Source organism: Podarcis filfolensis (genome assembly GCF_964270895.1).
Source record: "Podarcis filfolensis genome assembly, chromosome: 5".
NCBI classification, from domain to species: domain Eukaryota; kingdom Metazoa; phylum Chordata; class Lepidosauria; order Squamata; family Lacertidae; genus Podarcis; species Podarcis filfolensis.
Window position 1 is genome coordinate 76,868,662 of NC_139608.1, and position 26,745 is coordinate 76,895,406.

At 41.2% G+C, this 26,745-nt stretch overlaps 1 protein-coding gene and 1 long non-coding RNA gene across 5 annotated transcripts; one reads left to right on the forward strand and one right to left on the reverse strand.

The window, feature by feature from the left end:
- The first annotated feature begins 404 nt into the window (after positions 1-404).
- Positions 405-25,551, forward strand: LRIT1 (leucine rich repeat, Ig-like and transmembrane domains 1). Of its 4 annotated transcripts, XM_083614729.1 has the most exons (5): positions 405-506; positions 5,491-5,741; positions 11,035-11,501; positions 20,825-21,130; positions 23,416-25,503. In XM_083614729.1, exons 2-5 carry the CDS (start codon positions 5,620-5,622, stop codon positions 24,414-24,416), a joined length of 1,896 nt encoding a protein of 631 aa, XP_083470855.1. In that variant the 5' UTR covers positions 405-506; positions 5,491-5,619; the 3' UTR covers positions 24,417-25,503. The 4 variants fall into 4 exon arrangements, with proteins under 4 accessions (XP_083470855.1, XP_083470857.1, XP_083470858.1 ...); XM_083614731.1 differs by lacking the exon at positions 5,491-5,741 and having other exon boundaries at positions 23,416-25,551; XM_083614732.1 differs by lacking the exon at positions 5,491-5,741 and having other exon boundaries at positions 406-502.
- On the reverse strand, positions 7,708-12,426 carry LOC310763070. The gene is made up of 3 exons (XR_014548451.1): positions 12,375-12,426; positions 11,390-11,522; positions 7,708-7,988 (listed from the first exon to the last, which is right to left on the reverse strand). It is a non-coding gene; the product is annotated as an uncharacterized lncRNA (long non-coding RNA).
- Positions 25,552-26,745: the final 1,194 nt, after the last annotated feature.

The following is a 26,745-nucleotide window of genomic DNA, read 5'->3' on the forward strand; positions in this document are numbered from 1 at the left end:
GAAATAGTTCCTTGGGTTAAGACCTTTGCTTCAGGATGAGAATAGAAATTGTGCTCTGGCGGCGCAGTGGCAGCGGGAGGCCCCATTAGCTAAAGTGGTACCTCAGCTTAAGAACAGTTTCAGGTTAAGAACGGACCTCCGGAATGAATTAAGTTCTTAACCCGAGGTACCACTGTATAGACAGAACCTGAAAAAAAAAATCTGAGAGAATATCTCCGGTCACCTCTGCACTGTACTTTTGAGGCAGCATCATACCACTTTAAGCAGTAATGGCTTTGCCCAAAGAATCCTGGGAGCTGTGGTTTGTTAATGATGCTAGGTGAGTTGCTAGGTGACCCCTATTCCCCACACAGAACTTTAGTTCCCAGAGTTATCTGGGGAGAGGGATGGTTATACCACTCTAGGAATTTTAATTCTGAAGGAGAACAGGGGTCGCCCAACAACTCCCAACAACCTTAAAAAAATTACAGCTTTCAGGATTCTTTGGGAGAAAGCCACAACTGTTGGTATAATAATGGTTTAGATGTAGAGTACGGATGTGGATGGATATAGAATTGATTATATTGATTAGGAGTCTGGAAAACTCAATAATCATGGGCAAAATCATTTCTTTCAGGTTTAGGTACCTCTCCGCAACAATATGAGGATTAAAAACCTTTACAAAGCCTCTCTCTCTCTCTCTCTCTCTCTCTCTCTCTCTTTTATAAGATATTTATTAAAGTTTTAAAAGTTTATATAACATAGAAAAAACAAAAAACAGAAAACAGAAAGAATAAAAATACATACAAAACACATACAAACAAGTATAATTTCAATCCCTTATATTCATAAAACTTACTTTCCTGACCTCCTCATACCTCCCCTTTCTGTATTCCAATCTCTAATTAATTCAATTCAGCAAATCCTTCCCCTAATTTCTATATAATTTTTGACCTTTCTTTTCTTCATTACATAATCATTATAGCTTATAACCACTTAATTTCTGAATCAACATCGTTCTAACATTCAATAATTTTACAATATTTCTTAAGATAGTCCTTGAATTTCTTCCAATCTTCTTCCGCCGTCTCTTTTCCCTGGTCTCGGATTCTGCCGGTCATTTCTGCCAGTCCCATATAATCTATAACCTTCATCTGCCATTCTTCCACGGTGGGTAGATCTTCTGTCTTCCAATACTTTGCGATGAGTATTCTTGCTGCTGTTGTGGCATACATAAAAAATGTTCTGTCCTTCTTTGACACCAATTGGCCGACCATGCCCAGGAGAAAGGCCTCTGGTTTCTTCAGGAAGGTATATTTAAATACCTTTTTCATTTCATTATAAATCACTTCCCAGAAAGCCTTAATCCTTGGGCATGTCCACCAAAGGTGAAAGAATGTACCTTCAGTCTCTTTACATTTCCAACACTTATTATCAGGCAAGTGGTAAATTTTTGCGAGCTTGACTGGAGTCATGTACCACCTATAAATCATTTTCATAATATTTTCTTTCAAGGCATTACATGCTGTAAATTTTATACCGGTGGTCCACAACCGTTCCCAGTCCTCAAACATAATGTTATGACCAATATATTGTGCCCACTTGATCATAGCTGATTTAACTGTTTCATCCTGTGTATTCCATTCCAACAGCAAGTTATACATTTTTGACAAGTTCTTAGTTTTGGGTTCTAACAATTCTGTCTCCAATTTTGATTTTTCCACCTGGAAACCAATTTTCCTGTCTGACTTAAAAACCTCCATTATTTGATAATAATGGAGCCAGTCTCGCACTTTATCTTTTAATTTCTCAAAACTCTGCAATTTCAATTTATCTCCTTCTTGTTCCAGTATTTCCCAATATTTTGGCCATTTAGACTCCATATTAAGTTTTTTTCACAGCCTTTGCCTCCATTGGGGACAACCACCTGGGAGTTTTGTTCTCCAGCAAGTCTTTATACTTGATCCAGACATTGTACAATGCTTTCCTGACAATATGGTTTTTGAAAGCTTTATGGGCTTTAACCTTGTCGTACCACAAATATGCATGCCACCCAAAAATATTATTGAACCCTTCTAAGTCCAAAATATTTGTGTTCTCCAGAAGTAGCCAGTCTTTCAACCAGCAGAAAGCTGCTGATTCATAATAAAGTTTAAGATCTGGCAGGGCAAATCCCCCCTTTCTTTTGCATCAGTTAATATCTTAAATTTTATTCTGGGCTTCTTGCCCTGCCAGACAAATTTAGAAATGTCTTTCTGCCACTTCTTGAAACAGTCCATCTTATCAACAATTTGCAATGTTTGGAACAAAAATATCATTCTAGGCAATACATTCATCTTTATAGCTGCAATTCGACCCAAGAAGGAAAGCTTCAATTTTGACCAAATTTCTAAATCTTTTTTTACCTCTGTCCAGCATTCTCTCTCTCTCTCTCTCTCTCTCTCTCTCTCTCTCTCTCTCTCTCTCTCTCTCTCTCTTATACACCCACCCCTGTGAAGAAACCCAGAATTAAATAGAAATTACTTACGGATTCTAAAGAAAGAGGGGGATTCTCCCTGCCAGATTTAAAAATCTATTTTGAAGCTGCTGCACTTTGTTGGATTAAAGAATGGATGCAATTAGAAGATACAGATTTATTAGATTTGGAGGGATTTGATACTGTGTTTGGTTGGCATGCATATCTATGGTATGACAAGGTAAAAGCCCATAAAGCATTTAAAAACCATGTAATTAGGAAATTGTTGTATAATGTTTGGATAAAATACAAAGATCTCTTAGAAAGAAAGACGCCCAGATGGCTTTCACCAATGGAGGCAAAGGCCCAGAAAAAATTAAATATGGATACCAAATGGTTGAGATATTATGATTTATTAATAGAGGAAGAGGAAGGTTACCAATTAAAACCATTTGACCAAGTTAAAGATAAGCTAAATTGGCTACATTACCACCAGATCAATGAATTATATAAATTGGATAAGAAAAATGGTTTTGCTTATGAAAAATCTAAGTTAGAGACAGAGTTGTTGGATACTAAAGGTAAAAATTTATCTAAAATGTACAAGCTATTGTTGGAGTGGCGTACAAAAGAAGAACAAGTTAAATCTGTGATGATAGATTGGGCAAGAGATGTAGGACACAATATAATGTTTGAGGACTGAGAAAGATTGCGGAAGAAAGGGGTCAAGTTCACTGCATGTACTTTGCTAAAGGAAAATATAATGAAAATGATGTATAGATGGTATTTGACTCCTGTAAAATTAGCAAAGATATATCATAATTGTGACAATATATGTTGGAAATGTAAAGAAAAGGAAGGAACTTTTTATCATATGTGGTGGACCTGTCCCAAGGTGAAGGACTTCTAGGAAAAGATTTATAATGAATTGAAAAAAATGTTGAAATATACATTTATAAAGAAACCAGAGGCCTTTCTTCTTGGAATAACAGGTTTGGAATTGCCCAAGAAAGATGTTAAATTATTTTTGTATGCCACAACTGCTGCTCTATTTTGTTAGCTAAAAAGTGGAAAACCCAAGAATTACCAACAGTAGAAGAATGGCAGATGAAGATGATGGATTTTTCGGAGCTAGCCGACCTAACCGGAAGAGTCCGCGACCAGAAGGAGGAGGAATATCAGGAAGAATGGAATAAATTTAATGATTATTTAGTTAAATTTGTTAAGTTAAATTAACCGGAAATAGCTTGCAGATACTTAATAGGCTTAGGATTTTATTTATGTTAAGTGATGAATTAATATGTTTAATTATATAAGGTGAAGATTTAAGGATGTTAATGTTTAAGTTAAATTTCATAAAAATTGGGATTTGGAAAACCGTTAAAAGGACATGCAATGAAATTCAACCAAGGGGAAGCGAGGAAGTCACTTAACAAAGTTAATAACTGTAATTTTCAATAAGGCTATGATTTATGTTTGTTATGTTTGTTTGTCTTGTGTGTTTGTTTGTTTGTTTATAATATTGTGAAAACCAATAAAATTTTTTGAAAAAATATATATACACCCACCCCTGCACAGTGGCAGAGCACAGGTAGGCCGCAATATACAGCCAGTGCAGCTCAGTGTGTTTGCCTGCAATAAACCCAGTGGCTGCTCAATCCATGGATTCACTGTGTAATCTACTCAGCATTTAAAGTGATATTTGGCATTTGTAGCACTTGTAAAATATTTGCACATATTCGGGTTGCCATAGGACCTCTTTTTCCAGGACACATCTTCCTTTCCAGGATTAAAATTTCTGGCTGGGAGGATTTTTAAAATTTGGAAAAATGTCCAGGGGGGCGGGTTAGTTAGTTTTGTTTATAGTAACCGAATAATTTTTTCTAGTGCATTAGATCTAAGGCACCCAGCTAAGTTAGTCTGCAGCAGAGAATCACAACAGAGCAGCATCTTAAACTAGCTACATGCTGTATAAATCCCTTGTGGCTGAACTAAAAGGACACTGGCTCAGCTACAAAATCTTGGAGAAGGAGTCTGGGAGGGCAAGAGCTAACATCCCCCTGCCATTAAGGAGAGTCCATATGTACATGTTAAACAGTTTAATAAACTGTTTTGTGCACACTTATGTTCACAAAGATGTCAACATGAGCCCAAATACTTTCATGTGGCAAGTGAGCGAGCAATATGTATTATTATTATTTTGTTGCTGAAAGTTAAGAACATTGCTACTAGCAATATATCAGAGCTTCTATAGCCTACATATAGTAGTATTCAAAATGAGAGTTGTCATAGTGATCCATAATTAAAAGTAGAATGTGTCCTCTTTTTTGCTCTTCAAAATATGGCAACCCTGCCTTATAACCCTGGAAGATAGGCCCATATTATTATCTCCTTATTGCTGGTTCTAGGGGAGGTGCTCAAGCTGAGACCAGTGGGCTGGCTAAGGCAAGCTCCTGAGCTCGTGGCCTAGAGGAGGTCTGAGGCAGAGATTTTCTGCCTTGCAGGTCACGACTCATACCTGAGCTACTCATTCGTGTGAAAAGTCTGTCAATCTTCCTCCGTTTGGCTGAGATTCAGACCAGGCTGTTGCTGTACCACTGAATCTCACTTCAGTTCAGCAAAGATATGTGTGTGTGTGTGTGTGTGTGTGTAAGAACAATATTATTAAAATAATCATATTATGCCTTTTTAAAAGCTATTCTCCCCCCAAAAAAATTTCCACATTTTCTACCCACAGCACGACTCCAATCCATTCATCCATGTGAAACATTTAACACTGAGAGATGTCGCTCCAGAAGACCCAATCCCCCAGATTGTTAAAATATTGCTGTCTGGATAGTGAAAAGGATAATTTTTGTTCCATAAGCAAAAAGCTGCTCATCTTTAGGAACATTGCTTTGAAACTGTGCACTGAGGGAAGAAAGAAACCTCTCCCTCCCTCCTTCCCTCCCTCTGTGTGTGTGTGTTTCCAGGAAGCAATAAGCACCTACATGAAAATAACTCCATCCTTAATCCCCTGCCTATCCGTTTTTATCTGATGGCTTCGGCACGGGCAGGAAGATCACTGCGCGGCAGAAAACGACGGCGAGTTAACAAGATGTGGCCAGTCCCATGGATAAAACAATAGAGAAAACCCTCTTCCACTTTGTCTAGCACCCTGGTGTCGTTCTCATGCCCAGGTCGCAATGTGGCTCATGGTGGGCTTAGTTTGTTGCCTTGTGTTTGGGGGGCTGCCGTTGGCTCTCGCCTCGTGCCCTTCCCAATGTAGCTGCGCTTTCCACAGTATCAACGAAGGGACGAAAGCAAGGTATGTTGGCAACTGTCTATTTCTTTTCTTCCTCGGTGGGCTTTGAAGCGTTGTTTCGTGAGTAGAGGTTAGCGCATCGCCTGAGCAGAACCGCCCCCCCCTCCAAGTAGACGTGGGTCACTCCATGGCTCTTTGTTGCAAATGTTATTTTCCCAATCACTTTGTACTACAGCTTTCTGCACAGTCGGATTAGCTCCAGAGCAGACTGTAATCTGATTTCAGAGATGTCATTTGCTGATCTTCTGTATGCCAAAGGCAGAAGCAATATAATTAACATTGGTACAATGTTAGGCAAAAGGGGCACTAAAATTGAGCTTTTGGAAAATATATGTGCAGGGAAATGGTTTTCATCACCATGTTGGACCAACAAATAAAACATAACCATGGACTTTTCATTTTTTTTTTTAAAAAAACCAGACAGCAACAGTACCTATATATTTTATTTTGCTTCCAACATTCCAGCTGAACGCTTGTTTCTGAAACTAGCTAAGATATGAAGCTTACTCTGTTTTTTCGATCTGTTTTTTTTTAAAGAAAAGCAGCAACAGATGTTTCCATTTTTTCAAGGGCATACATGTTGATCATGGCGACAGAGATGCTCATTCAAAGTATTATGTAAAATGCTTGCAAGCGTCGAACAATATGTGCGTACACTGAGCCTGCCTAAACAGGCAGCCAGTGAGATTTGCAGAGAAGTGAACTTGTTTTGTTTGTTTAACTTTGTAAGCACTTGTTGATCTTCTTTATACCAAAGGCAGAAGCAATATAATTAACATTGGTACAATGTTAGGCAAAAGGGGCACTAAAATTGAGCTTCTCTAGTTCCATATGCCGGAATTAATAACATGTAAAATAAAATGTAATACTCAGGACTCATATAGTGCCTTTTGATCTCCGCCGAAAATACTTTGCATATATTGCCCTGGCTGTTCTTATAACAGCCCAGTAACACTGGTCGGAATTATCTCCACATTACAGACTAGGTTTTTTAGCCTGAGAAATGACGCTTTGCCTAAGGTTACCTGGTATGTGCCAGTGGCTTTGCAGGCAGCTCACATTTGTAGCCTCCCCATCTATACATGCCCATGTGCAATTGCGCATGGATATATAGTGTGCACAACAGGTTTCCTATTGAACAATTAAGCCGAAGGAAATTGGATGCTCAATTAGGACAAAAGGCATTTTGATTGCTGTGAGAGTAATATCATCTAGTAATATCATCCATTCTTACAAATAAACCAATGGCTCTAGTAAACGTTCTTTGGTTACCATTTTAGGAACAAAAGGAGAGTTATTTCTAATTACTGTGCAGATCCCACGACTCCTTATAGAATGATCAATGCTCTGGGGTGTTGGAATATAATCTAATCTAGTTAGAAATATTCAAAGCAGTTAGGCAATGGAGCAAGCTGCCCTAAGAGTTTAAAGAGGAAGGCGGACATTAATTTTATCAGGGCGATTTTACTTATAGTAGCATGTCTCAGCACAAGACATTAGGGCAGATCCTTCCAAGCCGAGCAATTTATATATGAACTTTGAAGTGATTTCTGTTCCATACTGAGAAGCACACATTTAGGGCAGCAGCGTTGCCAAGTAAAGCACTTTATTTTTCTCTCTGTAGGAATGAATGGTGATGTTTCACTTATATGAATGAAAGAAGCAGGAGCAACTGAGGCCTGCTCCCTTCCTCTAGTTAGGAGGAATGGGCAAATTTCAGTTTCTCACAGTTTCTCATTTCTCTATTCTTAAGTTCATTTCTCCACATTTCCACATCAGTTTGCAATTATTTTTTCTAAGCTCTCACGAAAATTTCATCAGCGTTCCAGAGCAGATTTCTCTTCATATATATGTTTCTTTATGCCATTTTGCCAAATATAAACAATTTTGCAAAGCAATTTCATCCAATACAATGCATTTTTGTACGTCATCTTTACAAATGCATGTATTTATATGCATGATTGCCCCCAATATATGGATTTTTATATGCATTACATGACCGGAGAAGTACATTGCAAAGTTTGGAGAAGTGCAAATTCCGAAAGATGGCTTTGTTTCAGATTGTTTTGGAAAGTATCAGGTAGGTTCACCTTGAATGTGAACTGAATCTCATTTACATCTCCCATCTCAACTAGTGAGTGGACCTGGCCACTGAAATTCATCATCTACTTGCACAAAAAGCCATGCTGGATTCTTCTTCTTCGAAGGTCATTCTTGGAACACTGGAGACTGGCTTTCACGACTTGAGTACTTTGGAAAGACAGGATAAAAATATTTTGAGTACATTATTGGAATAATACTTATATAGAGGTGTTACAAGCTTTTTACCTGGTATAATAAACAGCTATGAATCTTAGCGGATTATTCAGATGTTGTTGGACTCCAACTCCTATAATCCCAGGCTACTAACCATATGGACAGGGCTGGCCCACCCAAGAGGCAAGGTGAGGTGACCTCCTCAGGTGGCAGGATCCACAGGGGCAGTAGATCCTGATGTAACTCTTCATCGACTCCTTCTTCCCTAGCAGGGAGAGGAGCGCCATTTTGTGGTTCACCTCAGGTGCCAAAATGTGTTGGGCTGGCACTGCATGTGGGATAGGGCTGATGGGAGTTGTAGTCCGAAACATTTAGAGGGCCACAGGCTGCTCATCCCTGCAATGGGCAGCTGCAGAGGACGGTTAAATTTATTACAGAGTGTGCTGTCACTCTGCATAATACAAGATGTGGCCAATGCCCTGCATGAACTCAGTGTGTATCCTAGAATGCATCCCAGAATCCTCTGTGGTGTACAGGAGTCCTTTGGCAGACATGAAATGGGTGTGGAAGGGGTTCCATGAATTTAGACATGTTCAAGGATTTTTATTTTATTTTATTAATTGCATTTCTAGCTCACCCTTCCTCCCAAAGTAGCTCCAGCAGCAAACAATGACACAATGCAATTTTAAAAATCTGAAACCAACATCAAGTCACGAAAAATGTCCATGTTGCCAGGAACGGTATCTTTCCACCATTAAATGCCTGGGAGAACAGGATTCTTTAGAAATTCTACTAGCGTAGGAACAAGAGGCAACAACTAGCCAATTTTATGCTACTTTATGCTTCTGTTGATTTTGGTGAGTTAAAGATCTGCATTAGGCTGTGATCCTAAAGCATAGTCATTTGGATTTTAATAGGAGTGACTCCCAAGTAGTTCCATTATTTTTGTATCGTTTATAGTCCATCTCCCTTTCATCAAAGTGGTGGCCTACAGAATGTGGTTCCCAAGCCTCTGCAGGCAATGAACAGACCCAGAGCTGCTTAGCTCCAGCAAGGTGGTGCCCACACATGCCTTCAGATCACACCCTGGTTTCAACACAATTAGCCTTAGGTTTCAAACATCTTTCGTTGAAAGTCATGGGGTTGAAAAGTGCTTACCATTGAGTTATGCCAGGACTGGCATGATTAGTCAGCACCATTGGGCATCTGCTGAGACCCCCAGTTTGGGGGAGGGCACTGGTGGCCACCAGAGCCAGGTGGTGCTGTTGCCATTGCCAACTACCCAACCTCTCTGGCCAAGGCTGAGAACATCAGCAAACAATGGAAATGAGTAGAAGGAGCAGCAGTTGCCACTGCCTGCCCACTCATGTGCCCCTTTTGGGGAGCAGAGATGGAGGGGAAGTGAGTAGAAGAAGAAGAGTTTGGATTTGATATCCTGCTTTATCACTACCCCAAGGAGTCTCAAAGCGGCTAACATTCTCCTTTCCCTTCCTCCCCCACAACAAACACTCTGTGAGGTGAGTGAGGCTGAGAGACTTCAAAGAAGTGTGACTAGCCCAAGGTCACCCAGCAGCTGCATGTGGAGGAGCGGGGAAGCAAACCCAGTTCACCAGATTACGAGTCCACTGCTCTTAACCACTACACCACCCTGGCTCTGTAGGTAATTACAGGATATAGGAGCATTTGCCAAGGTCCTCCAGAAACATGCAGCTCACACTGGGTGTGAGCCCTGAAAATTACCCTTATGATTTCCCAAAGATTTAGCCATGTTCCTTTGTCACATAAACGCTCCACCCAAGGCATGACGGAGAACAGCAACAACCAGGAAAAGATAGACATAATATTTTACAAGGACAGGAAGAAACATTACGGACAGAACAATTGCCACACACAGGAAGAATAAGGATATAGTTTGAGTGCTTCACCTGCAGATTTAGAAATCATTTAATGTGTCGATACGAATGGAAGTTGTTAATATTGCAGTTGTTGTATAAGGGATTGGTATTTTGACTGGAGTGTAATTGAAATTAGTAAGATTTTGGAACACAGAAATTAAGTAAATAATCAAACCACAAATTCTAGCATGGAGGGGGCCACCTAAATTTTATAATTTGGCATCTGAATGATTGGTATTAGTAATTGTATATATAGTTTGTCACAAAACAACGGAATCCTGTTGTCACTCAAAGGCTAACAAAAGGACGTCAGGCCAAATCTGACCAGCTCGTTTGACTATTAACCTCTCTTGTCCACCCACTTGGGCATTTTAGCAGTATACAAAAGAATGAGCCATTAAACCCCTTGCTCAGAACCTTGTCCTGCAATGAAGTTCTCTTCCTCTCCCCAAGGTCCAAAATGGTATTCTTCATGTTGACATTCCCAGGTTCAACTCGTGTCATCTTTCATCAAATGATCTTAGATAGAAAGACCAGGAAAATCTCACAGAAGACTCTACCACTGTAGATGGACTGATGGTATAGCCTTTACACACCTTTCTTTGTATGATTCATATAATGCAACAGGTACTGACTCCACAAAACGTTGCAATACTGTGGCCTTTAGAAGACAAACAGAAATAACTGGGAAAAAGGGAAGGCTATCAAAAGCATGCCAGGCAGACACAAGCAGGGATTCGCAGAAGTAATTTATAGCTTGCAAATTTGTACAGTCAAACCTCGCATGTCGAATGTAATCCATTCCGAAACGTTTGACAACCGAGGCGCAGATTCTGATTGGTTGCAAGAGCTTCTTGCACTTAAGTGGAAGCCACATCGGACGTTCGAATTCTGAGGAACGTTCAAAAACTGGAGCATTTACTTCTGGGTTTTCGGCGTTTGGAAGCCGAAACGTTTGAAAACGGAGCCGTTTGAGAACCGAGGTTTGACTGTACCCACTTATTTATTCTTATAAAATGGAACAAAGTTCTAGAGTAAGAATGTGTGTATGGAAATAAAAAGGTTAAAAATGCATATAAATGAACCAATGATTAAAGGGTTTCAATTTGAGAAATGTTCATTCAGCGATCCATTTGTTCCAACAGAGCAGTTCTGTGCAATGACCCAGAGATGACTCTCACACCCGTGAACTTCCCCGCGGATACATTTAAACTCCGGATAGAAAAGACAGCCATCCGCAGAGTCCCGGGGGAGTCGTTCCATTCCCTCCGCAACCTGGAATTCTTGTGGATGCCCTATAACTCTTTGGCAAGTCTCACTGTGACTAACTTCCGGGGTCTCCGCCGGTTGCAAGAGCTGAGGCTGGATGGGAACGCTCTGACCTCCTTCCCCTGGGAAGCCCTTCTGAGCATGTCCCAGCTGAGGCTGCTGGATCTGCACAACAACGAACTTGCCTCTCTCCCAGCTGAAGCTGCTCAGTACATCCGGAACATCACTTACCTAGATATCTCGAGCAATAAACTGGTGACGCTTCCTCAAGAACTCATCGCTGTCTGGTCGAACCTCCAAGCAGTTCCATACTTCCCCAATGACAATTCTAAGATCATCTTAGGTAAGAGGTTTAACTATGAAACTTAATGAAGGAAAGCTCTACTATTCACATTATTTATGAACATGCCTCAATGGGCTGGATCGATTTCTCTCACTTTCTCATTTTTCCAGTCTTAATCACAGCTCTCCTCATTTCCATATCAGTTGGTGATTTAAAACAAATATCCGTGTCAAAATTCACGAGCATTTTCATGCAAATTTCTCCTTACACACACACACATTTGCTAAGCACTTATTCTACATTATTGTCAATAATATTTGCATCTTAATGCCTGCTTTATCCCACCATATTCATCTCCATACACATTACTTGGTTGGAGAGTTGATTTGCAAAATTTTGAGAAGTGCTAATTTTGAAGGTTGGCTGTGTTTCTGTTTACGTATGGTTTCAGGGTGTGCAAAATGAGGTGGGTTTGCCTCTGAACATGAACAGCATCGAATCCCGCCCCCATCCCTAATCCAGACTAAGTTACTAGGAATTTAACTTCCATTGAAATCAATGGGATGGAAGTCATGACTAATGTGTCCTCTTCAAAGATTTTTCTGACTATTGTTAGCAATTGTCATGCTAAAGTGTTATTTAAAAAATCTATATGGATTTCAAACATTAGTACAATAATATACAATAAGAATAAAAAGAAGCAATAAAAATACAATTAAAAATCAATACAAATATTTTAATGTAATGGATATGCCCGCTGGGTTAACAAAATTCTTCAATATTTGGCCTGATCTTTGTTACCATGGATGTGGCACTACCAAGACCACTTCCATAGTTGCTTCCAAACCTACCTCTGAAGGATCTCCAAAGAGGAGATTTTACAAGTGTCCCACATAACTGATTACATTATGTCACGAATGAATGAGGTCTTACCAGAGCTGAACAGCAGTATCCCTTCTTTTACATGATGCACCTCTGAACACAAGCATAAATGACAGCAACTTTTTGTGAGACAACGTAACATGGCTGACTCATTTTCAGCACAACATTCAGTGCATCCTCCAAACATTTCTGAGAGATGCATCTGACTAGCAAGTTATGCTTCAGCTTGTACATTTGCTACCTCTTAAGTATGTGCTTACACTTTGAATTTCATTATGTGGTTCCTTGTCTGGTGCTGCTCACGGTAATTGTTGCATTGAATGCCTAGGCTGTCCTTGAAAGTGTTTGCAATTTGTTGAGGTTTTCTGTCATCTAAAGGCTGCTGCTAGCACAAGAAACCCAAACCGTGGCTTTAGACAAGAATGTATTTACAGACCCTGGAGAAGCAGCCTGAGATCTGAGAGATCCCTTTCCATCTGTCAGAAGAGGTTTGAACAGAACTTTTCAACACCAGAAGAGCCAGATGGGATTAATGGGGTAGAAAGCAGGGATGCCAGTATATGGAGACAGAGCCAAAAATAGGTGGAGCCAGCTAATTCTAGTTTTCCCCTCCTCCTACTCCCTCCTGGCTTGGGGGCCCAGGGGAATGAGAGGTGGAGAAACTCCTGTTGTGGTGGCAGGACTCATTGTGCTGGCTCCAACATTGTTGTTGTTTAGTTGTTTAGTCGTGTCTGACTCTTTGTGACCCCATGGACCAGAGCACTCCAGGCACTCCTGTCTTCCACTGCCTCCTGCAGTTTGGTCAAGCTCATGCTGGTAGCTTTGAGAACACTGTCCAACCATCTCGTCCTCTGTTGTCCCCTTCTCCTTGTGCCCTCCATCTTTCCCAACATCAGGGTCTTTTCCAGCGAGTCTTCTCTTCTCATGAGGTGGCCAAAGTATTGGAGCCTCAGCTTCACGATCTGTCCTTCCAGTGACCACTTAGGGCTGATTTCCTTCAGAATGGATAGGTTTGATCTTCTTGCAGTCCATGGGACTCTCAAGAGTCTCCTCCAGCACCATAATTCAAAAGCATCAATTCTTTGGTGATCAGCCTTCTTTATGGTCCAGTTCTCACTTCCATACACCACTACTGGGAAAACCATAGCTTTAACTATACGGACCTTTGTTGGCAAGGTGATGTCTCTGCTTTTTAAGATGCTGTCTAGGTTTGTCATTGCTTTCCTCCCAAGAAGCAGGCGTCTTTTAATTTCGTGACTGCTGTCACCATCTGCAGTGATCATGGAGCCCAAGGAAGTAAAATCTCTCACTGCCTCCATTTCTTCCCCAGCTCCAACATTACACAATGTCAAAAGAAAACATTGCAAATGAAAATCAAATACAAGATACAATAAAGACCTGCATTTAAAGCAGTATGATTAACAGGGAGACAAGATATTCCCTAAACATAAAAATCAAGTAAAATCAAATATAGAAAATGAAATGAAAACTCCATGTAGAAACATTATTAGCCACTAAACAAAATAATGGAGATAGAAGCTGCTCTGCCCTCACACAGTAACATCTCCCAAAGATATCCTTAGCACTCTTGCACATATAAATTTCACCATCACTCGAGCATTCCTGCCATCCACACTCATAGCACAGACTAACCTCTAAGCAACCATTAGTCACAAAGTGATTGTCTGGTTTATGAAAGATCTCTGGCAGCATTCAGCACAATTCACAACCAGCCCATTCACCGACCTCCATCTAGACTTAACATTTATATAGCACTTTCAAATTTTCAGTGCTTCATCCTATGCATTATCAAGTTGTAAGGTAACACCGTCCTGTCATGTAAGCAAATATGGTTATTCCTCATCTTGCAGACAGGGGAGACCGAGGCTGAAAGTGAGCGATTTGCCTAAGGCCACCTGGCAAGTTTATGACAGAGGTGAGATTCAAACTGGGGCCTTCCTGATTTGTAGCTCCATCTCTTAGGCATTATAAATCAACCTTTTTTCCTCAGACAAAGCTAGCAACACAGCAAAATGTTGCTGCCAAACACCTACCTTTGTATTGAAATTTGCCAGGTTGGCTTTTTCAGGAGGCTGCAGTAAAATCCACAGGCATTGCCAATGTGAATTTTATTCATACTGTCAAACTGGCAAATTGACACATTCCTTTGTTTTCCTGATCAGAGCTCATTCTTGCCATTGATTTATTCAGCGTTTACAGATATCTCAGCATAACATACCCTGTCTCCTTCTCTCTCTCTCTCTCTCTCTCTCTCTCTCTCTGTGTGTGTGTAAAGTCTGAAGCATGGTAGACACTTAATAATTCAGCATTCTTTATATCCTCTGTCACCGCCTTTCCTTCATCACTGAGCAGCAACTTCTCATATACCTCTTTTTTTAAAAAAGCATTTAACTTTTACTGGTCTTTGCTTGTTTCTTTTCTTGATCTTTGCTTTCCTTGAAGACACCGTAAGGTGCAGGTCATCTTAGGGAATGCAGGAAGATAAGAATTCTCTGCATAGTAAATAAGCATATAGAACATGCTTGCATCCTTTGATACATTGTACAGTAACCCTTCATGACTTTAGCACAGGCATAATGGTATGGGGATATTTCCATGCCGAAGTGTTTCTGTACAGCCTGACAGTCAGCAGTTTATGGAATGATCTGTAGACTAGGGGATGATTCTTTTATAAAGACACAGGGAGCTGCCTTTCCTTGTTTGCACATCATGGTAAGCCAAACTATAGCTTTCTGGGACAATGCAAGAATGCTCGCTTCCATCTGCTCCTCCTTTGCCCTTTCAGCACAGAATGGTAATCCAAGGTTTAGCAGAGTGTTTCCTCTGAACCTGGTGTCACAGTAAAAGGTCTTTCCTTCTGAATCACAATCTATAATCAAAGAACAACCAGTGGTTTTCAACCAGTGTTCCGTGGCACCCTGGGGTGCCTTGAATGATGGTCGGGGTGCCACGGGCAACACTGGCCTCTGTCCCTCTTTCCTTCCCTCTCTCCTCTGATGCCCTCTTGCATCTCTGCCTCCCAAAGGCTTGCAATGGCTGTTTGTTGCAGCAGCCCTCAGCAGGTGAATGGAGCCTCTGGGACTGGCCAGGGGGTGCTTCCCAGGCCCCTGTAGGGCAGTGAGAGGAGGCACCTCTATTTGGGACAGGGGGTAGCTCAGAGACCAGGGGTGGCAGCTTTGGCTGCCCAAAGGACTCCCATGGAGAAGGGAGAATAGAGGAAGCAGATGGAACACTCCAAAAGGGAGAGTGTTCAAAAAGGGGTGAGAGGCTGCCAGCTCTGCAGGCAAAGGGTGACATAACTGGGCTCCAGAGCTCCACAGGGGTGCCACAGAAAGAATGCAGTTGGTCAAGGGAGCCATGGATCCATAAAGGTTGAAAACCATGGTCTAAACCATGGTCCTGAGTTCCAATGGCACCTTATCCAGATCTTCACTTAGCTGCTGCATTGTGCTGTGCTGAAAGGTTCAGGGATGAACAAAGTGGGTGTGATCAGTCCCGGTATGCCATTGTTTGGCTTATAGTGACATATGAATGAGGCCGCTGAATCAAGCCATTGATCATAGCTGTCAACTTTCAGATTTGAAAATAAGGGATCAGCAGCCTCACCTGTCCCGGAGCCTCAAAAATAAGGGATCAGCAGCCTCACCTGTCCTGGGGAGCCTCAAAAATAAGGGATCAGCAGCCTCACCTGTCCTGGGGACAGTCTACGGGATATCTAACAATCCGGGATAGCAGTGGGAAGCAGCGGGAAATGGCGCTGGAATAAGGGAATTTCCCACAAAAAAAGGGAAGGTTGACACCTATGCCATTGATCAATCTAGCTCAGTAATCCAGCTCAGTACATGACTGGCAATAACTCACCAAGGGTTCAGACAGGAATATCTCTCAGCCCTTATGTGGAGATGCTGGGGACTGAACTTGCTATCTGAGCGCAAAGAATGTGCTTTAGCATCAACCCTTCCCCGAGGTTTTGTGTTGACCTTTCCATTGCTGTGACTTTGCCATGCTGAACCCACAAATATCAGAGTCGTTCATGATCTTGCGTGAGGAATCAGGGCTGGTTAGAACCAGAAACAAGGAGTGAAGCAGAGAAGGAGGAATGGCCAGAATCAACCTCTGTTTGACCTGGAGAAATTCCAAGAGTCAACATCTGTGGAGAGAGATTTGCATCAAGTATGCATTGGCCATTAGAAGGGCTTCAGATGAATGCAGAAGCAAATTCAAAGCACTCTTTTCAGGATGGTTAGAGGCTATGTAGGGGACTGTTGGTGCTGTAAACACATCACTTCCCCCCTGAGGCTATAGAGCACGCGACAGCAGAAGGCAACCAGACCACATGGGTACACAATAACACATCATACTGTAAGCTGAAGCTATAATATTGGCAATCTGTTTTCTGGGCTATATCTATCTTTTGGATCACAGAAGCTATGATCTTGAACTATTCTTTCTCTGGGTGATGAAGACAATCAGGAGAAATTTGGCTAGCCTAAAGAGATTTAGAATCCGGCACTGGATATTTTTATCCTAAAAAATTAAAGCAGAAACATATTAGGGTAATTTCAACAAATAGGCAAGCTTGCCACATTTTCCCCTCTGCAGTCTTTTTGACAATCTTTGCTTCCTCTCCCGTGATATTTATAGACTGCTTTTCCAATAAACTTGCTCAGGAGCAGACAAAGATGTTAAAAGAAACAGTAAAATCGTGCAGATAAAAAAACAACCCCAGACAGTTTAAAACAGCAGCAGCAAGTAAAAGCCACATGAGAAATCATTGAAAATGATTTACAGATGGTATTTAATTCCGAGTAGACTTGCTAAGATGAATAAGACTGAATCTGATAAGTGCTGGAGATGCAATGAGGTCGAGGGTATGTTCTTTCATATGTGGTGGACCTGTAAAAGGATAAAAGAGTATTGGAAAATAATTTATAATGAATTGAAAAAAAGGTTAAAAGGCCCTTAAAAAAAACAAAAAAACCCACCAGAGTCCTTTTACTTGGGGATAATTCAGATGGAAATTCCCAGGTCTCAAAAAAGGCTATTTATGCATGCCGCTACAGTGGCCCATGTTTTGTTAGCCCAAAACTGGGAAACGAGCGAGGTCCCTACTAAAGAAGAATGGCAGCTTAAACTGATGGAATATGTGCAGCTTGTGGACCTAACGTATAGAATAAGAGAACAAGAAGAACATAATGTTTAAAGAATATTGGAAAATGTTTATTGAATATATGGGGGGAAACTGTGTACATTTAAAAACGTTGGCAGCATTAAGATAAATTCGACAGTGTAAACAAGTTTTGATGGAAATAATAATGGAATACTGAATGGTTTAGTTTACCTAAAATATGCAAGGATTTATGCTATGCAAAATGAACCATGGAAAGAGAAGAATGGAAGTCATTGATATTTTAAGGTTGTCTAAATGAATATCCTAAATTGTAAAACAGAAAATTTAATAAAAATTACATATATAAAAGCAACATGAGGCGATGATGATGATGATATGAAGGAGGAAGATTGTGTGTGTGCACATGTACATGTGGAATGTGGAGAGAAAGTTTTGGCTTTTCTCTCATAATACTAGAACTCAGCAGGTTGAGTCCTGGAAGATTCAGAAGAGGCAAAGTGCATAAGCATTTAAATTTCCTCACACAAGAGGCAATGATGGCCACCATCTTAGATGGCTTTAAAAGACGATTAGAAAAATTTGTGGAGGATACGGCTATTACTTGCCACAACGACTATTTTCTGTCTATGCTGTCAGAAGCAATATGCCTCTGAATATCATTTGCTAGAATCACAGGCGGGGATAATGCTTTTGTACTCAGCTCCTGCTTGTGGGCATCTCATTGCCACCTGGTTTGCTGGGAGCCACCTAGAGTGGCTGAGGAAACCCAGCCAGATGGGTGGGGTATAAATATTATAACAACAACAACAATTAGAAAAGGATGCTAGACAGGCCATTGCCCTGATTTGGGAGGTTCTTCTTATGATGTGTTTGTGTCAAGGTGGTTTGGTGGGCATCAACAAATTATTGAACAGAATACCATAGGAGAATTTTATTTCCCGGTTATGCAGATAAATAATAGTCTAGCCAGCAAATGGTAAGGTAGAGAAGGGGCATAAGAGTCTCAATAGCAACAGTCCTGATGCCTTGTATAAATTCTTATGTTACTCCAGGTTAGGATCGCCATAGCTCCAAATTTTCCTGGACATATCCAGAATAGTGTTGTTGGCAGTACTGTCTGGGTGGAAATCACCCAAATGTCTGGGAAAATCCGGACATATGGTGGTTCATGTCGATTTTCTATAAAAATAGATTAAAAAATCACTAAATTTTCTTTAGTGATTTTGCAAAAACAAAAACAAAACAACAACACCTCAACAACTTTGGCCAGACCCGAAATAGCTCAACAACTTTGGTCAAAAACAATGAAAATAAAGCTCATCAACTTTGCCAAAAAACAACAACTCAATAACATTTCTGTCTGGATTTTCACTGTTTGAACTATGGCAACCCTACTCCAGGTTTAAAGAAGAATGATAATGATTTGTTGTGGTTGCATTCTGTTTGCCTCTAAGGAACCCAAAGAGTGCACAGATACACTAAACGGCAACATTTTAGATGTTTTGTGCCCTCTTTCTGCCACATGGTGGCATTCAAATCACATCAGGGGGGAAATAAACCATTTAACCAAAGTAGGAACAAATAATGACATTACAATTGCATAACTGAATATTATCAAAGATCTTGGGTAAACAGAAGTACTTTTGGCTAGCATTTAAAAGGTACTAAAGTATGTGTAATTTTTGGTGGTAGGAATGGGGACGGGGCACATTCTGTTACTGGAGTATAGGAGGGTAATAGGAAGAATAGTTAGATATGTTAGTGGCCTTGGTTGTGGTGATCTTTTAAATGGGGTGGGGAGGACTTTTTCTGTTTAAATATACTGTCAGACGAATATTTTTGTTTTGTGTATTGTTATTATGTGTGTTTATCTGGTTTTTGATATCTGTGCTGTTTTACTTTACTGTGTTACTTTGAGGCACTTAAGTGAAAAAATGTGACTAAATAACAACAACAATATACAATTCAGAAGATCCTCTTACTGAGATTCACCTTCCTCATCTTCCAGAGATGGACCATGTTTGAAGCACATTTTTTGCACCCCAAGGTGTTTGTATCAAGGACAGAAAATGTGTGTGTGTTGAAAACTCTTCAAAATCTAAATATATTAAATATTGAACCTATTTGCAAGATTAAGACCAGATTTGGATTACCTTTTTAGGGCATGTAATTTACTATGCTTAAGGGTGGAATTCGCTTTCTGAAGCACTTTCTGAAACAATATTCAAACTCAAACACAGCCATCCTTTGAAAATGGCACTTTTCTGAATTTTTGCAGTGCAGTTTTCCAGCCATGCAATGTGTGCAAAAATGCATATAAGCGTAAGCTAACGCTCTCTCTCTCTCTGTGTGTGTTTGTGTGATGCAGATTTTGGTGAAAATAGCATTCACTATATTGGGGAACATTGGTTTGCAAAAATGTGTATATTAGGCAGGATTGCATTCAACAGTAGCTGGATCTAGACGCATCAAAAAAGCGATGCAGTTAAACGCATTGTAAACTTCATAAAGGGAAATCCTGTTGGCAAAAGATCTTCACAGTGCCATCTAGTGTCACAGTGTTATAACTCATATAAAGTGCTTTTTCTTTACTAACGTAGCTGAGTCCAGTGTGTTTCTTAGGAGAAATTTGCACAAAAATGTGATTTGGATGAGGATTTTTTTTTTTAATGCAGATTGCTGTGGAAATGTGGAAAACTCAATTTAAGATTGGAAAAATGATAAATTAAGAGAAGTAAGACTTACTACATGTAAGTTTAGGGAGAGTGCTGTTGCACTTGGTACTGTTTGTGGGAGTCCAATAGGCACCTGATTTTGGACTAGATAGGCCTCAGACCTGGTCCAGCAGGCTCTTCCTTTTTATCATTTTAATTATTTGCATTTCTGGTATAATTCCATGTCAGTGAAATATGGACAAAAAGAACACAATAAGAAAAGAATCTCTGAAATAAAAAGAGGTTACAATTTAAAATTTCTAAAAATAGACCAAAAAACATTCCTAAGCCAACTTCCTCTCCTCTCCTTCCATGGTTCCTTTTATCTCTTTTCCCCATGTTTTGTTGTTTCACCCCATCTATTGTAACTACTTTTATAAACTTTATTTATTTCTTACACTGCTAAAAATCTTACCATCCTGCTAGGTAGATTGTTTTCTTATAATACTTTTTCATATATTCAGTAAACAATATCCAGTCCTCCTTATTACTTTAATCATTTACATTTCTTATTCTAGTGGTCATTCCTGCAAGCTCCACATATTCTAACAGTTTAATATGCCATTCTTCTTTTGTTGGTACCTTATCTGTTTTCCATTTTTGGGCTAGTGACACACGCTTCCTTCTCTTCCCAGGTTTGCAGGACAATCCTTGGACGTGCGACTGCAGCCTCTATGAAATGGTCCACTTCCTCAACTTCCAGTCCCCTAATGTAGCGTTCATTGAATCCAGACTGAAATGCTTCACTCCCCGGAGCTTGGCCGGAGTTTTCTTCAGCCAGGTTGAACTGCGGAAGTGTCAGAGTCCCGTCGTGCACACATCCGTCGCCAAAGTGAGGACCATACTGGGAAGCACTGTACTTCTGCGCTGCGGCACCACGGGAGTGCCCATTCCTGAGCTAAGCTGGAGGAGGGCTGATGGAAACCCTCTAAATGGCACAGGTAGGTTCTCCTTTTTCGGTTGCAGGCCCTGTGACTGTGGTTTGTAAAGAAGAGTGTAATGGTGTCCCTAAAGGATTCTGCTAAGTAGGTAAATGGGACGGAGTTGGCGCTGTGGTTTAAGCCACCGGGCCCCTTGGGCTTGCCAATCAGAAGGTCAGCGATTTGAATCCGTGCAAGGGGGTGAGTTCCTGTTGCTCTGCCCCAGCTCCTGCCAACCTAGCAGTTCGAAAGCACACCAGTTCAAGTAGATAAATAGGTACCGCTGCAGCAGGAAGGTAAACAGCATTTCTGTGCACTCTGGTTTCCGTCACAAGATTCTGTTGCACCAGAAGCGGTTTAGTCATGCTGGCCACATGACCCAGAAAGCTGTCCATGGATAAACGCCAGCTCTCTCAGCCTGAAAGAGGGATGAGCGCCACAACCCCATAGTCAAGTTTGACTGGACTTCACCGTCCAGAGGTCCTTTGCCTTTAGCTCTGCTAAATAATTTGTTAGAATATTCAACAAAGTCCTTTGGGCAGTTTGCATCAAGTTCAAACCATGTTCAATTAAGCCATTGGAACATTAATTGAGACATTAAAAATCTATTGATGTGGTTCGCTGCCTAAAAACCAACATAAGCAGCACAACAGCATTTAAAGCCAGCAGAAATAATCTGTTCCAAGGGCAGATGATTTCTTGAGCTACACAGCTACAATCCTATACATGCCTATTCAGAAATAAGACCTTGTTAATTTAATGGTGATTATTCTCATGTAAATGGGTATAGGATTGTAGCCCAAGCCTGCTGCTCAGGTCATGGTTTAAAGATATACTGTAAATTGCATTAGCATCTTGCATCTGCAAAGGCATCCTGTTCTTATGTCAAAAGATATCATGGGGCCCTAATTAGACTTCTTTAGAAATACACTAGGGATGGGGAACTTGTGGCCATCTAGATGTTGTTGGGCTATACCTCCTATCATCCCTGACCACTGTCATGCTGGCTCAGACTGATGGTAACAGGAGTCTTACAACTCCTGGAGGACCACAGCACAGGTACCCCATTCCTGCTATAAACAGTGGCAACTGATATGATCATATGTTCAGAGCACTTTCCCTTTAAGGAAAGGCAAAAGCACCTGAGGATTTTCAGTGGGACATGGTTGAGGTTTATTAAACAATGGTGCTCCAAGAATGGTTGCAGGAATGGTCTTTTTATTAACACTGGGACTCAGGTGTCACCCTTGGGAACTGAATAAATAGAAGCACTTCTTCACACAGTGTGAATTGACTTTTGGACACTAGCTTAGAGATGGCTTTTAAAAGGATTCTACCACACTGGTTCTAGTTTGCAAGGCTGTTTTTAAGCAGAGGGATGTTCTTGCCACTGCTATGGTTGTTCCCAAGCTCACTTGGGTAATGTCTACAACTTTTGCTCATGCGTTCAGGGTGGAGCAGATGGAAGTCTGTCCAACCAAGCAGAGCACCACTTCTGGTCTCAACTGGGCTATCATCTTAAGAATGACATCACTGTAAAATCTATTCTGATCTGATGTACTTTGATGTTTAGGGAACAGCCATAGTTCAGTAGTAGAACACACACTTTGCAAGTAGAAAGTCCCAGGTTCATTCCTCAAAAACGCCAGGTAGGGATGCAAAGTACTTCCTGTCTGAAACTCAGGAGAGCTGCTTTTAGTCATTACACGCATCACTGATCTAGATGGACTAGGTAAAGGTAACTGCGGGACTCGGGTGGCACTGTGGTCTAAACCACTGAGACTCTTGGGCTTTCCAATCAGAAGGTCGGCGGTTCAAGTCCCCGTGATGGGGTGAGTTCCCATTGCTCTGTCCCAGCTCCTGCCAACCTAGCAGTTCAAAAGCACGCCAGTGCAAGTAGATAAATAGGTACCACTGCGGCGGGAAGATAAATGGCGTTTCCGTGCGCTCTGGTGTTCCGTTGTGCCAGAAGTGGTTTAGTGATGCTGGCCACATGACCCAGGAAGCTGTCTGTGGACAAACGCTGGCTCCCTTGGCCTGAAAGTGAGCCGCAACCCAATGGTCACCTTTGATTGGACTTAGCACACATGACTAAGCCAGCATCAGCCTTTGACTGGACTTAACTGTCCAATGCTCCTTTACTTTTTTTAAAAAAAAGATGAACTAATGTCCTAATTCAGTAGAAATCCAAGGAAGTTATCAGAACAATGATAACTTTCAGGTAATGAAATGATTATCTCAAAGGGGGGGGGAATGGAATCTAAGCAGTCCGTTTTACTGAATTTCATCCTGTTTCTTCCTTCCAGTGCACCAAGAAATTTCCAGCGATGGAATGAGCTGGTCTATTCTAGGCTTGCCTGTTGTTTCTTACCTTGATTCTGGAGAATATATATGCAAAGCAAAAAACTTCCTGGGAGCAACAGAAGCTTTCATCTCCCTTATCATCACTGACTCAGAAAGCACAGATGACCCCACCACAAACTCAAAAGGGACATGGAATGGAAAAGTGAGTGGGATGGAAGCAGCGGCTTACAACGACAATTTGGTAGCCAGGTACGTGATCACCACGTCAACTTCCCCTACCATGGGTGCTCGGTCCATTCGTGCCAACACAGAAGGGAACCTGGCACTTCGAGATCAGGCACTAAATGTGATCAACAACCCAAGAAATCTCTTAGCGAGTCCGCCTACTGCCCAACAGGAGCCAGAGCGCATTGTGAGATCTGTCAGAGTCATAGGAGATACCGACCACAGTGTCTCCTTGGCATGGAAAGCTCCGCAAGCCAAGAACACGACCGTCTTCAGCATCCTTTATGCGATCTTTGGAGAAAGGGACATGCGTAGAATCAATGTGGAGCCAGGTAAGACCAAGATCACTATCAATGACTTGATGCCGAAGACCAAATATATAGTGTGTGTCTGTGTGAAAGGGCTGATTCCCAGGAAAGAGCAGTGCATCATCTTTTCCACAGATGAAGTAGCCAGTGCAGGTGGAACCCAGAAACTTATCAACGTTGTGGTCATCAGCGTGGCCTGCGTCATTGCCGTCCCTCTGACGTTAGTGGTGTGTTGCGGGGCACTGAAACGGCGCTGCAAAAAATGTTTCACCCGGAAACCCAAGGAAATCCAGGACTCTTACGTCACCTTTGAAAGCCTCTCTCCAGGCGCCAAAGCCAAAGGAATGGAAGGGGAATACTTAACTAGACACACACCTGACGAATCCAATAGGTTGCTCTCTGCCAGGTCGAGTGTGGACTCAGAAGCAATACCAAAGGCAGAGGGACAGCCGAATGAGTACTTTTGCTGACACTGATCTGTTAGTGTGCAAAGCGTTTGCGCTTACACCTCTATTGGACAGTGCAGAAATGGCATGACTTTGAAGACTCACATGTCACAAGTATTGTCTCGATATATTTGTCAAAAGAACAATGGACAGCTCTACCTGGACTGTGTTCCCCTCACACTTCAACAGTGAAAAGTCTATGTGTGCATTTGCTGAGACCTCCCCCATGCCAATCCAGTCCGGAATTGAGTGGAGTACTTATTGAATCTACACTGAGAAGATTTCGTTTTTAATTTTTGTCTGTTGGGGCATGCAGGAAGGAAGATAGAAGTGGAAATTGTAGGTTATTAGGACCCAGCAGATGACGGCTGGATTCTAGTTGCCTGGGACTCCAGAAAGGGAGTGGGTGTGAAAATGTTTAGGCTGAGGGGATGGGTGATGAGTGGGTATATTTATATGCAAAGAAGCAGATTGATATGGGAAAGGTAGATGATGCAAAAAGGAAGAACACATCTCCATCACAGAAAAATAGAAAGAAAATGTGGGAAATGACTCAGGTGCAGAATAAACGTTATAATATTATCAAGTACAAAAAGTCTGATCAAGGACAAAATGAAATGTGAACACATTTAGAATAACACTCATATTCAGGAAATCAGTTACAACTATTCTCCTGTTAAAATACAAAGTAAAGGAGGAGACAACTTATCAAGGACTCACAAGAGATGACGACCAAAGGCTTCATCTAGGTGAATACTTTAAAGCAAAGGTAGACAATGTGATGCTCTCTAGATGTCTCTAACTTCCATCAACTTCTATCATGACCAATGGTCAGTGAATCAAAGCAGTTGCAGTCCAACATCGGGAGGGAATCACAATGACTACCCCCTGCCTTAAAGTATCTGTCTAGTCCCAAATTCTCTCACCACTCCTGCTCCTAATAACTGTGTGGTTTCCTGGAAGGAATTTGTGATCAAAGATTAGGGAAGGAAGAAGGATGGATAGTGGGAATGTCCCCCAAGCAGTCTAGGCCTATGGTTCCCTTTGCAAAATAAACCCCGTTCCATGAATACATGTACATATATGTCACGATGTTAAATGTATATTATGGTGTGTTGTCTATTCTCAGTTTTGAAGTACATTAAATAATTTAAAACATGGTTTCCTAAATTTATTTTAGGATGCTACACAGAGAAATGGCTTTTGATAATAATAGGGTAAAATTAAATTACTGTCCAGATTCACAGTCATCCTTCTGACCTAAAAGGGGAGTGACTTCAAGGGCTGGGTGTCTCATCATTCTCTATTCTCTTAGAGCAGGAAGAAGACAAAGAGCTGCATCTGTTGTTGCTCCACATCAACAAAATACTGTATTTTTCGCTCTATAAGACGCACCAGACCACAAGACGCACCTAGTTTTTGGAGGAGGAAAACAAGAAAAAAAATATTATGAATCTCAGAAGCCAGAACAGCAAGAGGGATCGCTGCGCAGTGAAAGCAGCAATCCCTCTTGCTGTTCTGGCTTCTGTGATAGCTGCGCAGCCTGCATTTGCTCCATAAGACGCACACACATTTCCCCTTACTTTTTAGGAGGGAAAAAGTGAGTCTTATAGAGCAAAAAATATGGTACTATTTAGCAGTTATATCTGCTACTGAATCAAGTTTTCTAGCAGCCACCGCCTTTGTCTAGCTAAGCAAGATCAGTTGCTGCTAGAGCAGACTACTCAAATGCTTTTTCTTAAAAAAAAAAAGGTAGTTGGTACTGCTAAATGGGAAGGGTTAAAAAGGAGTGGCAATTGTTCCTCATTATCCTCTGCACCTTCCTATCCACCACCCGCCGGAAAGGACAATATGATGAGCTGTGCATTGGTCCTAGAAATCTCTCTTCCCCTGCTGTCAAGTCAGAGTGCTGATCAACGGGACACCCTTCCATTCCTCATAATTCCAAACTAGCTGGACTCTTCCCCGTGTGGTGGAGAAAATGTTGTAACAGCTTCAGGCCTTTTAGAAAATACTTTGATTGCCAGATCACAAAGTCAAAACCCACCAGCAATGGCACAAAGTTAAACTTTGTATTGATCTAATCAGATACCAAAAAGCTATAGAAACAAGTGACACTTATTTAGAGTGGGGATGGGGGTGAATGATGGTATTTAATTTCGCTTTTTTTAGTGTTGGGTCCTCAAGGAGATTGGCTAGATGATGAGATGACCTAAAATCTCTGACTTGGCTATGGCAAATGTTTAATAAAGTATTTCCAAAACATATCACACCTCTTGCCCCGACATGCACCAGCTGTTAAGTTTGTTGAAAGATCACCAAGATGATGGGTGGCTTTCATGTTGTGCTGCGT